The sequence below is a fragment of the Thermobia domestica genome, chromosome 1 (genome assembly GCF_964235325.1).
Source record: "Thermobia domestica chromosome 1, izTheDome1.hap1.1, whole genome shotgun sequence".
NCBI classification, from domain to species: Eukaryota; Metazoa; Arthropoda; class Insecta; order Zygentoma; family Lepismatidae; genus Thermobia; species Thermobia domestica.
In genome coordinates, this window is record NC_137454.1 from 94,830,948 (window position 1) to 94,848,166 (window position 17,219).

The 17,219-nt window shown below is 33.7% G+C and overlaps 1 protein-coding gene across 4 annotated transcripts in view; it reads left to right on the plus strand.

Moving 5' to 3' along the window:
• Mcr (macroglobulin complement-related) overlaps positions 1-17,219 on the plus strand; it is a 662,510-nt gene that overhangs the window by 628,668 nt on the left and 16,623 nt on the right. For all 4 annotated transcript variants that reach the window (XM_081760841.1, XM_081760848.1, XM_081760844.1 and 1 more), the window contains 7 exons: positions 518-702; positions 1,210-1,312; positions 1,897-2,088; positions 2,571-2,757; positions 7,173-7,402; positions 13,481-13,642; positions 16,684-16,877. In XM_081760841.1, coding sequence (XP_081616967.1) covers positions 518-702; positions 1,210-1,312; positions 1,897-2,088; positions 2,571-2,757; positions 7,173-7,402; positions 13,481-13,642; positions 16,684-16,877 — 1,253 coding nt within the window. The remainder of the gene's footprint in view (positions 1-517; positions 703-1,209; positions 1,313-1,896; positions 2,089-2,570; positions 2,758-7,172; positions 7,403-13,480; positions 13,643-16,683; positions 16,878-17,219) is intronic.

The window sequence follows — 17,219 nt, forward strand, 5'->3', positions numbered from 1 at the left end:
TTTTGAAATAAAGCCTTAAAAAAAAAAAAAAAAAGCCAAATTTTCAATTCCTCGTAACTTCATTCCTTTTCATTTGAAATGTTGTAAGATGATCATAGTATTCGGCACTAAGGTATGCATCTGCCCGTTCGTTTTGCTTGAATTAGTGCTGTAGAGATCTTTAAAATTCAGATGTTTCTGATAGTATACTATCCTTAGTTTGCAACACAGAATAATAAATATGATATTGTAAATTTTTGTTGAACAAGTAAAATTTAAATATGTAATAACCTGACCTGACATACAAGAGTGTCATTTAAGAAAGAAAAAAAAAAAAAAAAGTAAAACTTTATGTTGAATTGGCAGCACTGGTGATGTGGTGGTATCACAAAATATGTGAACAATATGTCCCTGTCGATATTTGCATAGCACAAAGTTTCAACATTTTTAAAGTTGTAAGGACGTATCAACATAAGTGATCTACCTTGTGTATATATAAATTAATAATATTGTTTTAATTTTTTTTTTTCTAATTTAGGATTGTGCAGAACAAAATATGTTTAGCTTTGCTGCAAATTTTTACACAACAATGTACATGAGACTAATCAATCAGCGTAATAGAACGCTAGAGAAACAAGCATTTTATTACATGAATATAGCTTATCAACAACAACTGTCCTACATGAAGAGTGATGGATCGTTCAGCTTATTCCGAAGTGACTGGTATGTAGCTTTTCGTTTATTTACTTACAACTTTTGAGCATTCTCGTGTATTTTTGTGTTGTAAATGTTAACGAAAATTTCATGCGTTAGCTAGAATTAAATTTCTTTAAAGGTAGGCTTCTTGGTGGTATTGGTGATATTATTATTATTATTATTATTATTATTATTATTATTATTATTATTATTATTATTATTATTATTATTATTATTATTATTATTATTATTATTATTATTGTAGTTTATTCAGTCACACATTTGAGAAAGAAAATATAGAATGTGGTCTGGACAATAAAATCTAACATTGGAAAAAATATATACTCTTTATAAAATACATCTTAGCATAAAATTAAATTAAGGTTATGTAGCTCGAAACCATGAAGTTAAAATTAGTACTGTATCCTATCATCTGAAAAATATATTTTAAAATATTTTTTGCAAATAAGGCTCTTACATTAAACAAGTTAACTGAAATTAACACGATCACGTTTCTCTAATATTGAATTTCAGGAATCAGTCTGCTTCTAGCGTGTGGTTGACGGCATATTGTGCTCGTATGTTGCAAGAGGCTAGTTTCTATGAATGGGAAAATTTTATATACATCGATCCACAGGTAATTTTCATGAGTTTCTACAGCTTTACTTCATCTCAATGTAGTATCAGTAATATAATTATAATTTTGTAATTGTATGTATATATATAATTATAATTTTGAATATATATCTTGAGTTAAATTTATATTTTTAATATACACTCGAACATCAAATTTTACTCTATTAAATAAGGTCATTCATCAATTCAAATTCAATTATTATTGTGCATGTCCTTTAGTGACTTGAATGGCATTTGTGAACAAGAATCAAGTGTTTAGACTTTAAATTACAGTAATATATCGAGTTTAGTGTACAGTATTTAACAAAAAGTCATATATATCCCTTGATATATATAATGACTGGATAAATATTTCATTAAGCATAAATACCACTATAAGAATTTCTGAAAAAAAAAAAATAAATAAAAATAAATTACACTAATTTTTCAAACTGAAATTGGGATTAGGTTGAACAGCATTGAAGTAACACATTGTTAAGATTTTGTGTGACTTTTATTCATTGTCTCAGGAGCGTACTGGTAATTAAATAAATAAATAAAGTTATGTTAAATCTACGTATGTTTTAATACTTCCAAAATTTACAGGTGATTGCAAAAGCAGTATCCTGGTTGTTGAAATATCAAACTGAAGATGGAGCATTTTATGAAATAACTTGGCTTCCAGATAGAAAAATGAACTCCTCCCTGAGGTGGCCAAATGACCATATAAAGTTCCGAAACATTTCTCTTACGGCGCATGTACTTATAACATTGGAAACAGTTAAAGATTTGACTGGGGTGAGTATTCCACCATATAAAAACCAAAGATGTCAAAATGAAATGTACTTTTTCCTTGTGTGTGTGTGTGTGTGTTTTAATGACTTTTATTTTATTTTATTTATTTTTATTTTTTGACCAAGCATGGCAATAATTACTGAAGAAAACCAGTAATTCAGGAGTTGCTTCTCCTAGGCACGTGTCTAGTGGGCCTATTTGGTAATCCGCAACTGAATATAAGGGCAATTTAGTATTTTACCTTGAAATAAAGATCTCAAAGAGCTAAATAAGATGGGCTCCTTTAAAGAGAAATCAATGGCAGAATTTTTAAAACAACACTGTATTTACTCAAGTTATAATATTATGGGTTAAATAATTAATCTGTGACATAGATATACGTTAAAACTCGTATCTGCACGTTTTCATTTAATTATTTTCCGTACTATTAAATATAAAACATTTTGTTCTTCTAGTAGTAATTGAGATTTTTTTCTACCCTTTAGGGACTTGGGTCACAAGTAGCTTTGGCACAAGCAAAAGCTATCCGTTGGTTGGAGCGAAATCTAAAATTATTAGAGGACCGAGGAGAACCTTATGAAGTAGCAATTGTGGCATATGCTCTGATGCTGAGCAGAGCTCCCACCGCAGAACATGCATTTAACATCTTAACGAAACACGCTCGACATGAAGGTAACGTTCACGTTAATCTTTTTATATATATATATATATATATATATATATATATATTAATACATATCGACTGAATACCTTTGAAAGAAATAGAATTATACATAAAACTGTTCATCGAAAAATCTTGTGAACAATTCCCAAAATGGGAGACTGAATAATACACATCAGCAATCGAATGTGATGCGCATGTTGCAAGTAGTTACTTCAAGAAGTAATTTTCCCATAATGTAAATAATACTGTTTTTTTTCTTAAGCGTTTAAGTAATATTAATTCATTATATGGTCAAATAAATTCCCAAGTAAATTTGCATTATATTTAGTTGTCTTATGTATCAAAATCATGAAAACTTGAATGACACTGGAAGATAATTCGAAGCGACACCTGTGTTAAAATCATTTTACATATTGTAAGAGGAAGTAATTGCACAATATATGCTGTCTTTTATACGTTACGTATGTGGTAAAATAGGTATTCAAAACCAAAGGTTTTCAAGAACATGATTAATCCTAATTCTGAGTTTCTTTAACAAGGTTCACAAATTTAAAATATACAACGCCTTTGTGTGAGATGTGGAGGATTTACTTCAAACTTCCTATTTAATAATGTCATATTAATTCCATGTACAAATTGATTTGGAACAAGGGAGGCTGTAGAGGAATTATTAATTGTTTAACTTGTTTCCAGATATAGTTGTAGTATTATCAATGAAAATGGGAAGGAAATCTACCAGGATATATCTTTACCAAGTTAGATTTAAAAAAAAAAAGAAAATCCTTAGAAGGCAACCAGGATAGATGGCCAGGGGATTAGAACACCGAATCTTTCAATTGTGATGCTCGAACGGTGCTCTTCCCTACAAAAACTTGATAATATACTACATATGACTTTTGCTACATAGCGTGTCCATAAAAATACTATCATATTTTAAAGTGGTATTACGTCGCTTTGGATAATTGTAGTTAAATGAAACTGGTCACATTTTAAAGAAAAACTCATATTTTTACTATACGTCGTAGACACTGAATGTGGGCCCCCCATGAGTGGCGATGCAGACATCAAGACGATATTTCCATTCATGCCACACACGCTCCAACATATCTGATGAAAAGGACTGAATGGCAGCACTGATACCTTGCACTTCTTGTAGGTTTTGACGCAATGGGGGTACATAGCAATGAGTGTGTGTAGGAGCTTGATGTTGAAACCTTCGGCTAAAAGCACGCTGAACTTTGCACCAGACTCTGCGTGCTGTGATATTCCAAAACACACCAACTTCGTTCTTGTGAAGTCGCCATAACTCCTTAAAATTTATTCTTTAATAACAACACAACACAGCGAAAGGAAATAAATTTACGTTACACGTTATGGCATAACAGTACACAAACATAAAAGCTTCCCAAGTAAGTTGCAGCACAAACAGCAACTGCCTGCCAAATATCCAACAATGAATCCATATCGATTAATCACAAAGTAAACATGAGTGAATTTACTTTTTCTGTGTTTGATCCCGTCCATTGTTGACATGCACAAAAATGTTTGAGTTTTTCTTTCAAGTGTGACCAATTTCATTTAAATACGATTATCCAAAGTGACGTAATACCACTTTGAAGAATGATAGTATTTTTATGGACACGCTGTTTTATCCTACGATTGTGCATTAAGTGGTAGGGAAGTCAGGTATTGAAAGGAACTCAGATATGTCAGTTAATATAGACAGTCAGTACAACAGGAAAATCAACATTTACTTTTGATAATTCATCTTATATTTAATCTTTACTCGAAGTTCTATAGGTTTGAATTGGTGACCATACACAATATGTGCGTTCTCGGAAAATCTCAGTTTCTTTTCGCTGTATCAATAAATGAATTATTAATTGGAAGTAATGTATCGAAAAAAAAGTGTATGTTGTATTTATTGATTTAGAAAAGACTTTTGAGCGTGTGAACTGGGATTTTTTGTTGAGCTGAATAAAAAGATGAAAGACTCGTAAGAATCTTATATATGAAATAAAAAGTACGTGTTAGAATAGAAGAAATGACAAAGGAGAGTGCAATTGGAAGGAGAGTTCGACAGGAGTGTTGCGTCTCGCCAACATTATTTAATATATATCTATAAGAGATAGTGAAGCAGAGCCTACATAATGAAGACCATATTTCGGTAGGAGTTGGAATAATTAAATATATATACGGTTTGTAGGTGATATAGTATTTGTTGCAGAATGCGGGAAAATTAATTAGAATGCAGAATCTAATTAATTTTCTGAAAAGAAAATTAATTAGATTTTAGAAAACTTGAGGAAGGGCTGTGAAGAATATGGGATGAAAATAAACATTGGAGAGACAAAAGCCATAGTGATTGGAACAAAGCGGTCGGTGTCAATACTTGGATAGTATGAAGTGCGAACATGAAACAAAAGCAAGAATAGGAATAACGAAAGAAGCATTTAGGAATATGAAGAGTATATTTCGTAGGTCATTGAAGAAACAAAAAAGGAATTAAAAAGGACTCGTCAAACGAGTCGTATGTAGTGTCGTACTATATGGAATAGAAACTTGAACATTACACAAATGCTATAAAAGATAGGGGAGATTTTCCAAATGTGGGTGTGGAAAAGAATGTAGAGCATTAGCAAGGTCGAACGGAAAATGCAATGAGTAGGTATTAGAAATAGTGGGGGTGAAAAGAAAGATATTTCGATGTAATTAAAAAGAGAAAGAATAAATAATTGGGCTTTCGCGAAGAAGGAACTGTAACATGAGGGATATGCTAGAGGGTTTGGTGGCGGGAAAGAGGGAGACGGGGAGAAAGAGGCTATGATTGATGGACGGTATTAAAACAGAAACATCGTACATAAAGTTAGCTGAAGACCGTGGTGTATGGAAGCTCCTCAGTTGTGGCAAGTGTCGTGCCAATAATGACAAAATACATATATTGGTATACTTCCTGTTAATACCCACCTTCAAAGTCATGTCAAGTAATATTTGCGCCATTTTATTGTGTTCAAAATTACCGTAAAATTAAATACATTGTCCTAGTTTTTTAAATTATGAAATGCAGTAGCAAGATTTTCGTACGTAGCCATTGCTTTTAAATTTGCTTTTTTTTTTTTTTTCTAAGCTACTTAAAAAGAAAGATACCACAGAATTTTCACAATTTCTGTTTATCCATAAAGCATAATTACCGAATGAAAAATTAAAAAGTTTACGTATTACATACGATAAATGGAGGAAAATAGGTATTTTTTTTTCTATCACAGCAGTCTCTCTATTAGTGCAAATTCAATTATACACAAAGAGTGAAAAATATACGACTGGATTGGAGAATTGAATTCGGTTTTCCTGTGTACCGTGCTGATCCGTTAATCACTACACCACCTAGTCCACTGCGTTCTTGTAAGATTCTTCATTACTTCTTTCTGATTTTCGCAAATATCGCACAAATCGCTTAGGTATTAAAATAATTGTATATAACATTAAATGAACTAATAGATAGACTGTAGTCTTCTCTTTAGTCAAGACACTGGCGTCTCTGGCATGTAAATTTTTTGGGGGGACATCAAAAAAATTGATTTAAATGGTACTTCCTAGTCCAACTTGTTTATTATCTTCGATTCCATTTTTACCCTTCTGCTTACCTTCACGGATCCCCTGAGGTATATCAAGAACTTTGTTGTAATCGTTTCACAGCCTGAATATTATATTCCAAATAAAAAAATTATTATTATTTATGTTATTATATTGTTAGTAAATAATTAAATTAGAATAAAATATTGAATATTTTGTACTTCAAAATATTGGGGGGAGGGACGTGTCCCCCCTGCCAGAGACGCCTGTGAGTCAAGAAGCCTATGAGCACTCTTCAGTGTTGTTGCTTGTTAAAGTTTAGTGTCTCTTTCTAGCACCAAGGTTGTATGAGACATGGATCTACTGTTTAAGGTGGAATCAGAACCATCGCAATTCGTTCAAATTTCAATGCTTTCCTGCCGCAAATCAAACCTGGGACCCTATGCACCAAAGGCGCGTTCGTTAGCTAGACTAACGGGGGAGTTTGAGCACACCTTATGAAGTCATGCTTGTTAGGTACTCAAATTTCTGCGCTTTATGGAAGTTATTGATGTGGCTATCAGTTGTTTAATATTTTTTTTCTTTAAAATTATCATTGGTATTGATATTATATTATTTACAGATCTTTAGAATAAGAATTGGAGAACATAGCGAGGATCCTAATATCATTAAATTAAATTACATTGATTGTATTGCTGTGTAACCTGCTGTCATGTATGTTTCTTTTCCCCACATTTTCTCATGGGTAAGACAATATATATTATTTTCTGTAGTCTCCTTAAATGTGAATCCGTCGTTCCTGTGTTTTGTAGTGTTAAACTGAAATCAGTATTCATTTATATAATTTCAGGAGGCTTAACTTACTTCGCCAAGGAGGCAGTTCCAACGCCACCATACAAACTGGAAAATCAAAGGCCATTTTTGCTTCCGCGATTGCCGTATAAATATGATTCCAATAACATTGAGACGACTGCATATGCTCTTCTAACTTATGTAGCACGACGAGAACTTTTGATTGAACCTATTGTCAAATGGTTAAATGCTCAGAGGCTCACGGACGGTGGATGGGCGTCTACACAAGTAAGTCTCAGGGTTTGACTAGCTAATCTTTAGATAACAACCGCACTTTATGTGCATGCAAAATTGTTCCTGATATTTGAGGCCTATAAGTGATCTTTTATCTGAACCGAAATATCTGGAACAATTCAAAGAAGATCTCGTAAAAGACCTGAAATATCAGGAAGGATTTTGTATATACATTAAGAGATGAGTAGCTATTTCTGTTAATATGAAGAATCTCCAACACAGTTGTAAATATGAATATCGTTACTATTCTGAATTAAAACTTGATGATAAACGCACAATGCTGCAAACCATGTGGAAATACGGTGACCATGTGTCCCTCTAAATAGCTGTCTTATATGAAGAATTTTTAAATCTTCTATTGGCTATTAAAATTTCTTTGTCGTAATTTCTACAATATTGTTAGCATATAATGGATATAAAGTCGTCCCAATATGAGACACATATATATCAATCGTTAGATCTCATCGTACTTAACAAAATGACATGCTCAACTATAAATCTTCATGAGTAGTTTCCGAGAAAATTGACAAAAACAATTTCATAGAAATATTGGTGCTATACGAGAACCCCCCCCCCCCAGTTATTAAAAGTGAGACTGATACCAAAAGATTTCCCTATTAAGCCTTTCATTATGATACAAGCAAGACCACAATACATAGTATGGTTAATTAGATGTGTATTTCTATAAATCATATACGCGGAAATGGTGCTTCGAAAGGAAATACATCATAGCTATGTCTTATTTACCGGGTCATCCCGTAAGTAATGTATTTTGCACCGTGACAAACGATAACTTACAAGGATCACTACCATTAGTCTGGAAAATAATCTCCATCGGACTCAACACTCTTGTCACTGTCAATCAGTTGTTGAATCCCCCGCTGAAAGAAGTCACCGGTTTTGGTGGCAAAGAACTGGGTCACTGTTTGTCGCACGTCGCCGTGATTTTGCAGTGTTTTCCCGAAAAGGTGGTTTTGCAGGCTGCGAAAAAGATAGTAGTCTGTTGGTGCAAGATATGGTGAAAACGCCAGGTGGGAGATTTTCTTTCAACCCCATTACTCAATCTTGGCACAGGTCCTTCTTGCCGTATGTAGGCGTGCGTTATCACCATGGATGAGCACACCCCTGCGAAGAACCAGAGCAGGACATTTCTCCAATAATGCAGTCCGTAAGCGTTCAAAGTCCTCTGCATTGATTGTCTGGTTACGTGGCAAGAGGCTCGAAATGGATTATTCCACGGGTATTAAACCAAACACTCAATATCACTTTGCAGGGGTGGAGGTCTATTTTGGCACAGTTCCTGCGCTCCCTTTTAGGTGCCAACTGACGTTTGCGTATAATATTATTGTAAAAGACCCATTTTTCATCCTTTGTCACCATTCTCTCCAGAAATGACGTCTGTGATGAACGGGCAGGCAACTGCAGATGTCTACTCGCTGGTGCTTCTGTTGAGGCGTTAACGCATGAGTACCCTTTTACGAATTTCGACACGTACCTAAGGTCCTGCAGATGACGATGAACAGTCGAATGAGTGACATTGAGTTCACTGTGCAGTTCTTCAATAGTTTGCATTCGATTTGCTTCCTCCGCTGCTCGCAGAATATCGTTATCTAGCTGCATAGGTTTCCCTCCTCGTAGCTTATCGGCTAAGCTGATGTCCCCAAACCGAAATCTGGAACCGCCTCTGTCATTGACCGAAATCTTGATCAACCTAACTAGTTTTAATTGCTGATAGTAGAGAAGAAATACATTATTTATTTATTTCTACACACAATAGACTACATAACCCAATTACAGTGTCCGTTACATGTATTAAGCGACTATAACACATTCATACTTATAATACACTTATAGTTGTAATGTAATTGCAATATCATTGATGTTTTTTCATTTACAATTATTTCTTATTATATTACAAAGAACTGCCTTGAATTGACTTAGGCTGTTACTATTAATATCCAAATCCATTGTGTATTTTGTTAACCTATTGTAGGTTGTACTCAATCTCCATACTGGTGACCTCTTGTTTGCATTCATGTGTAATCTGTCGCAATAAAAGTAATTGAAATTTTCAAGACGAGTTACATTTGTAGGAGTGCGTATTTTAAATTCTTGCAGTAAATTGGCGCAGTCGATTTTATTGTTAAATAACTTAAATAGAAACAACGTATCTTGCATTATTCGTCGCTGTTCTAGACTTAATGTATTAAAGTTTAAATTTAAAGATCGACTATTATATGTTTTCGGATATACTTGTGTCTCCCTATATGTCAAGTACTTTAGATATTTATTCTGAACTTTTTCTATATTATTTAAATTTGTTTTTGTGTGAGGGTTCCATATAGTGGCTGCGTATTCGAGTTTTGTACGTACGTAGTGTTCATATAGCTTTCGGATAGCGGTAATACTAGTAAACTCTTTACTGATCTTGATGATGAATCCAAGGTTTCTGTACGCCTGGTCAATCATGTGATTTATGTGATTATTTAGTGTTAAATTTCCGTCATATACCACCCCTAAGTCCCTGACAGATCCGAGGTTGGTAAAGTGATGTCATTCATCTTATACGAAAATTTCTGAGGGGTTTTGCGGTTTGTAAAGGACATTACATTGCATTTGTTAGTGTTCACGTTTATGATGTTCTCTTTGGACCATTCCATCAGTTCATTCAAGTCATTTTGAAGCATTTTACAGTCATTTAATGTTTCTATTGCCATGTATATTTTAACATCATCTGCAAATATCAGCGTGTGAGAGTTTTGTATACTTCGCGGTAGATCATTGATAAATAGTAGAAACAACAATGGCCCTAAATGTGACCCCTGTGGCACCCCTGATAGTTGTACATACTCCTGAGACTTACAACCTTTGTACACGACGAATTGCTTTCTGTTTTCCAAGTAAGATTTAAATAAATCAATAAGTTCGCTGCTGAAGCTAAATTGTTTAAGCTTGCTGAGCAATCTATTATGATTTACGCTGTCGAACGCTTTCGCGAAATCTATGTATATTACATCTACTTGTCCCCCCAAGTCTAGTGTTTTACTTATAAAGGTAGATATTAGACTAAGATTTGTGACCGTTGACCTGCCTGTAAGAAAGCCATGTTGTGATTCTGATATAGATGGTCGCACGTGTTCTATTATCCGCTGGTATAAGACTGTTTCATAAATTTTAGCAAAGGTGCTTAAGATTGAGATGAGTCTATAGTTTTTAATTTCTCTCTTATTATTATTCGATTTCGGGATAGGTGAAACTCTCGTTGTTTTCCACTCATTAGGGAATTTTCCGGATTTAATTGACAGGTTAAATATAATGTTCAACGGTGTTAGGAAGTGATGTATACAACCCTTTACAATATAGCTTGGGATTCCATCGGGACCTACTGCTCTTTTGGATTTTATCTTTTTTATTATATTAGCAATTTCCTGCATTTCTATTGATGATATACGCAGTATATTTAGAGCGTTATCTACCCACACTGACTGTTCTGTTGTATTGTCTTTAGTTTTACTGTATACAAACTGAAAGTAGTCCGCAAACTCCTTAGCGATTTCGTCGTCGTTGTTTATTTCTTTACTATTATTAGACAAGAATTCGGCATTTAAATGCCGTGTCTTACTTTTTACAAAATTCCATAATTCGGATGGATTTTGTTCTAAGGATGCCTCGGACATTAATACAAAATTCTTATATGCATTCCGTACCTCATTTTTAATTTCTGTCCGTAATCTATTGAATTCTTGTTGATGGAAACTTTTACTCCCCTCCCTCTTTTTTAATTTCCTATGATGATATGTTTTTGATTTAATTTTCTTAATTATATCCAGAGTGAACCACGTTGGATAGTTTTGCGGGGTTTTTGTTTTCTTTGGAACACAGAGGTCAAATATGCTATATATAGTGTCGTAAAAGCATTTAACAGCTTCGTCTATATCATTGTATCCTGTAAGGTAGTCCCAGTTTACCAGCCCAAGTTCAGTGTAAAATTTTTTGAAGTCTGCCTTTCTAAAATTATATCCCGTTACATTACGCTTAGATTTTGCTTGTTTTAGACGATCCAATTGTATTTCAACGTTCAGAGTAGGGTAATGTTCATCTTCTTTGACAAAGGAATAAGGTTCTTTGCTAACTTTTACGTGGTCTAAATTACTTAGAACTAGATCAAGAGTTTTACCGAATTTATTATGTACATTATTAAATGACTGTAAATTGTTAAATGACATGAAATTTTTAATGCATTGTAGTTTGGCCGGAATTTTGAGATAACTATTGTAGTCATTGAAATTTCCGTCCGGTAAATTGAAGTCACCAAGTATGAGAAGGATACAACCTGATGGACATTTTGAATCAATTATGTCGAACACTTCCTCATATTTTTTCAGTAGGTGACTCCGGTATAAAATATACTAACAGAATATATATAGTTACTTTTTCGCATAACAATTTAACCAATAGACATTCTACATATTCATTTGATAAACAGTCAATCATTACTACTTTATACTTTTTAAGACCGTTAACAGTACTCCCCCTCCCTTGGTTTTCCCTGTTCTTTTGTTATCTCTATCTGTCCTATACATATAATAGCGATCGTCAAGAATCAGTGAATCATAGTGTTCATTTTGAAGCCAAGTTTCACAGATTGCAATTAGGTCAAAATTGGACGATAACACATTACAAACGAACGATGACATCTTTGTCCTTAAACCTCTGCAATTTTGCATATAAATGTTTATGAGGGTACACTTCTTCTTCTGTTTGTTATTTCTAAGAACGTTGTCTTTATTTAACACAATAGAAATTTCAGGAATAGAAAAACTGGTTGATCCCCACCCACATTTAGAAATTGCAGTTCGGAGGCTCCCCCTTTCGTCTGTGGTGCATTCTTTGTAGTTGATTGATTTCAATATTTCAGTTGTTAGTAGCTTACCTGAAGAGCCAGCTTGGCATCAGATGGTTCTTCCTCTGCCCCGAGGGTGACTGGAGACAGCACCCCTTTGTCCTCTTGTCCGCTGCCCTGGTTCACTCGCCGGAAACTACTGCAGTGTTGCTATATCACTTTCTTCTTGGTTGTTCGGTGTCCAAAAGGTAATACTTGAAGACGTTTCAGTTTTCATTGCTTGTAAATCACCTAAAGTATATCCTTTGTTATCAATGTAGTTAGTCAAATTGTAACTTTACTCGGGATCTTTCTTCTTTCATATACACTACGAGTTCTTTACGTATCATTCTAACGGCCGGTGAAAAGTCCTCGTGTATTATAACAGGACAACCCCGACATCGATATGCATTCTTTAGTACTTCCGAGTTTCTTTTATATGTCGCGAACTTTACTATTATCGGTGCACTTGCTTCTTTTGATAATCTATGAGCCCTCTCGATTTCATAGGAATTAAGTTCAAGTTTTAACTGTTCTTTGCAAAAGGATTTCACAAGATGTTCTGTATCTTCCCAAGTTTCATTGTCCTTGCCTTGAATGTTCCTGAATATCAAATTGATCCTACGAGAATGGTTTTCTAATTTATCTATCGTGATTCTGTTTAATTCTACTTGTTCCTTCAACAGTTTATTTACTTGCTTTAGTTCTTGAACTTCCTTAGAGACGTTGGCCAACTCTTTTCTGAAAGAGTGCATGTCGTCACAGATCCCAGATATTTTCTTGTGCATGTCTTCTAGTTTCTTGTATAAATCATCTAAGGATTTCGGGCCTGGATTTAGTTCGATATCTCCGATAATTAGAAGCACTACCACCACTGTTCCCGCTAATAACGCGCAACTTAGTGTTTTTTCTTCTCTGGTTTGTTTTTCTTTTAGATTGCATCACTTCACCACACACCTTGCATTGTATGTTCCTATTCTTTGTCGCCCGAACTTCACACTGACACCCATCCTTTCACGCAATTAAACCAAGTTTTCTGTTTTCTTTCGTCTTTTCTTTCTTCTTAAAAAGTTAATTTGCAGAATCCCTTTTGTAGGTTAATATTACCTTAAGAAAAAAGGTTTAGATTATTTACATAGAAGTATATCAAAATATAACTTTAACGAATTCATTTCTCCATTTTAATTCAGGATTCTGCTGTAGCATTGAAAGCATTAACTGAATATACTGTGAAAAGCAGACTAAGAGATGTATCACAATTAACGATCACTGTTGAAGCAGTAGCCTTGAAGGACCCAGTAAGAACTCTTTACATAACAGACAGTAACCTTGGCGTTCTTCAACACGTAGACGTAAGTATTTTGATGTAGATACAAGTGTGATAGTTGTAATCATAATTTTTACTCTTATACAATACTAGAATTATTTCTGCCATTTGTAGCCATAGGCAAACGGTAATTAAAAAGAATAAATGTATTGTATGCAATAATTCAATGAATATACAAAACTTTATCCAAAAATAAATGAGGTTATATTAAAGAGTCTTAAGAAGATATCGAAAAGATAGTTAACAGGGTAGGTTATAATTAAGTAGATAGTATATAGTGAAGTCTACGGTTGTTGAGATCTACTTATTTGTAATATACAAACCTGTATAAAGGATAAGACAGTACTTAAAACAAAGAGCTTATCCGGTTGCAATGATGTAAACAGACTTTGGGGGAGATGGCTGAAATTCAGCTCAAATGTAGAAGAAATTATGTAGATTCTATACTCCAAAAGCAAATTGTCCCTAAAATGGATGGAACACAGTCAAAAAGCGCAAAACATTAATATTAATGTCAATAGGAAACCACTGAGAAACAAATAATTCCTCCACTTATCTCAAAAACCAAAATAGGGAAATGGCTGAGATTCAGTTCAAATGTAGAAGAGACTTTGTGGATTCTATATTTTAAAAGCAGATTGTCCTAAAATGGATGAAACATACTAAGAAATCACGAAACATGAATATTAAAGTCAATAGAAAATCAATGAAAAAATGATGTCGTCCACATATCTCAAAAACTGTAATAAGGAGATATCTAATTGAAAGCTTATTGCAAAGGTATGATGAACTGCTTGAAAACAATGTACCTAGGTACAGTACGTAAGGCAAATATTGATAGAACATTGTCAAAAGTCAAGTTGTTTGAGTAAAATCAACAATAATGATAAAGTATATGCATCTTCTGCGAATTACCCAGGGTAACCCAAGCGGAGTTTACGTGCTTAAAATATCTCACATCCGGATTTGGAGCCTCCAGACTCGAATTAGCACGCAACGTGACTTTTGACCTGATCACGTGACATACTCTGGTCCTAATGACAAACCGAATAGGACCGATGTCTAAATTATTCGTGGCCCGGGGGGAGGGGGAATTCGAAGATGAGGCGTACACCAATAGATAGACGCTATTGAACGAAATGATATCGGTGAGTGTAAATCCTCATGCTCAGCTTTTGAGGAAGCAAAAAGAAACTTCTTTTTAAAAAATGATGCTGTATGATAACCACGCAACCTATTGAAAGGTGTAACAGTTCATCAAGTTTTTTTATTATGAGACGTCAGTACATAGTATGATGAATGAGATATAGCTCATAATTATTATTATCTCGTAAACTTTAATTTTTGTTTCATTATAATGTTGCTCAATGATGAGACATAGATTTCATTGAGATGAAACAAGTGACATACTTGAGGGTACATTTTTATGCATACTTCTCTAGAAAATTGATTTTTTTATGACCCTAAAAGATACGTCGTTTGTTACCAATGCTAAATTGACTATTTTTATTATGTTGCAACTTAACAGTGACGCTTACTCCTCGCTGCTGATGTCCCCATTAGACACCATAATCAAACAGTCTGTCAGCTCTTTAACAGTTTATGCATTACTTGTGAAGGGTACTAAACAATCTTAAAAAGATATCGAGAAGATAGCTAGTGTGATGTATTGCTATTGAATGTATATAAGTTCATTTAATGTGGATACATATCAATTTTCATTGAAAAAAATGAAATCCTTAAGTTTTACGTCCCACAGTTATGCCGGTTAGGCTAAATGAGACGGTGATAATGAGAAATCGGAGAAATGGTGGAATGAAGAAAGTGGGAGGAAACGGGAGAACCCCGAGAAAACCCATGAGCACAGTGTTTGTCCACCACAAAGTCCACACGGCGCGAGCTGGGATCGAACCAGGGACCCCAAACACCGGAGGTGAACGCTCTACCACTGAGCCACCGCGCCCCCCAATTTTTATCAAAATCGAATTATTTTTCATTGGTAAGTCCGCCATATTAGATTTTTTTTTTTAATAGTATCAAATTCGCCCTATATACTGAGTTTTAGAAAGATAAAATTACGTTTTCGACTTTTGGTCATCTTTTTCGGCAAGTGGAACTACTGTGTCTTATCCAGTTGACAATATGTAGATGGCTCTACTGTAGAGGAGATGACATTTTACATGCTATCGGTTTATGGAAGAACAACACCGTAAACACGCTTCCTATAATATTCTAATAAATTGTAGAAAATAATCCTATCATATTTACTAACTGAAAATAACCTATTTGCCAATATTTACTATACCTTTAGAAAAAAATTAGGGAAACGTTTTCGTTAAATGCCAGTTTTATTGTGGGTTTTGCTCAGTAATAATAATAATAATAATAATAATAATAATAATAATAATAATAATAATAAATCTGATTAGAAACTTTTCATACTGTTTAAGTATTATTTGTCTTATTGTCAAACAATCTTACACTCCGTAAGCTTTAATAATTTTTTTTTCGTACTCTAACATTAAATTTCCATAACGAAAGATTTTTTTTATTTATTGCTTTTGCAGGGTTTTAAGGAGATTTCAATTTTTTTTCAATCGACTGAACTAAGCTTCGCTTCTTTTCCATACAGTGCTTGTTACAAATACTCCTTAGTTCATACATCATACAACTGTTTATTTTTACTATATCTAGCTATTAATAAAATTTATTTTATCTTTGAATTAATAAGGACATAGTGTTTTCTTATTATAAGTCGACATCTGGTAATCCTTTATGTTATATCAGTTCAGAAAGTGCATTTTGTTGTGGTATGCTTTATTGAATCAATTACTTTGTAATTGATAGGCGGATTGGCACTTTTGTATCAAAGATTCACTCACTTATTTATGTGAAAGATATTCTTGAGGTAAATTGTATATAATGTTATTTTACCTGAGCGACAGTTATTAAATATTACTCAAAGATAAAAGACTTCGAAACAGTGATTAAGTCGTTACAAATTTGGAATTCAAAGCTGTATTATTATGTCTTATATATGTTTCCTATTTATATGACATTTTCCAGATTCCAGAAGCATGGGGAACTGTAAAAGTACAGGCTAAGGGAGCTGGTTTCGCTGTTCTTCAAATGTCAGTGCAGTACAATGTAGATACCTACTTATTCCAGACAGCGCCTCCAGTTGAAGCATTTTCCCTTAAAACAAGAGCACACTTTTACGGCAGGAATCAGTCTCATATAAATTATTTCAGTTGTCAAAGGTAAAATAAAGACATAATTGCTTGATTATTATTGGTAAGATGAGCTAGGTTGAAAATAATTAACTAATAAATAAAAGTTTGAAAAAAAAAGTAAAATTTCATGCATACATTCATTACTTACAAACTAAGCATGCCAAGTCACAGGATCTATGTGGAAAATGTATTAAAAAGTAGTATGCAAGTATTATATACACGCACGATTACTTTAAGTATTATATATACGCACTAATTAGTAAATACAGAATAGTGGTAGAGGCTGTTTCTTCATTAGTCCATTACAATGTTTTTGCATCTCCAGTATATCATCAATGGATTTCAGATTCCTCCAGTTTTAATAAAATA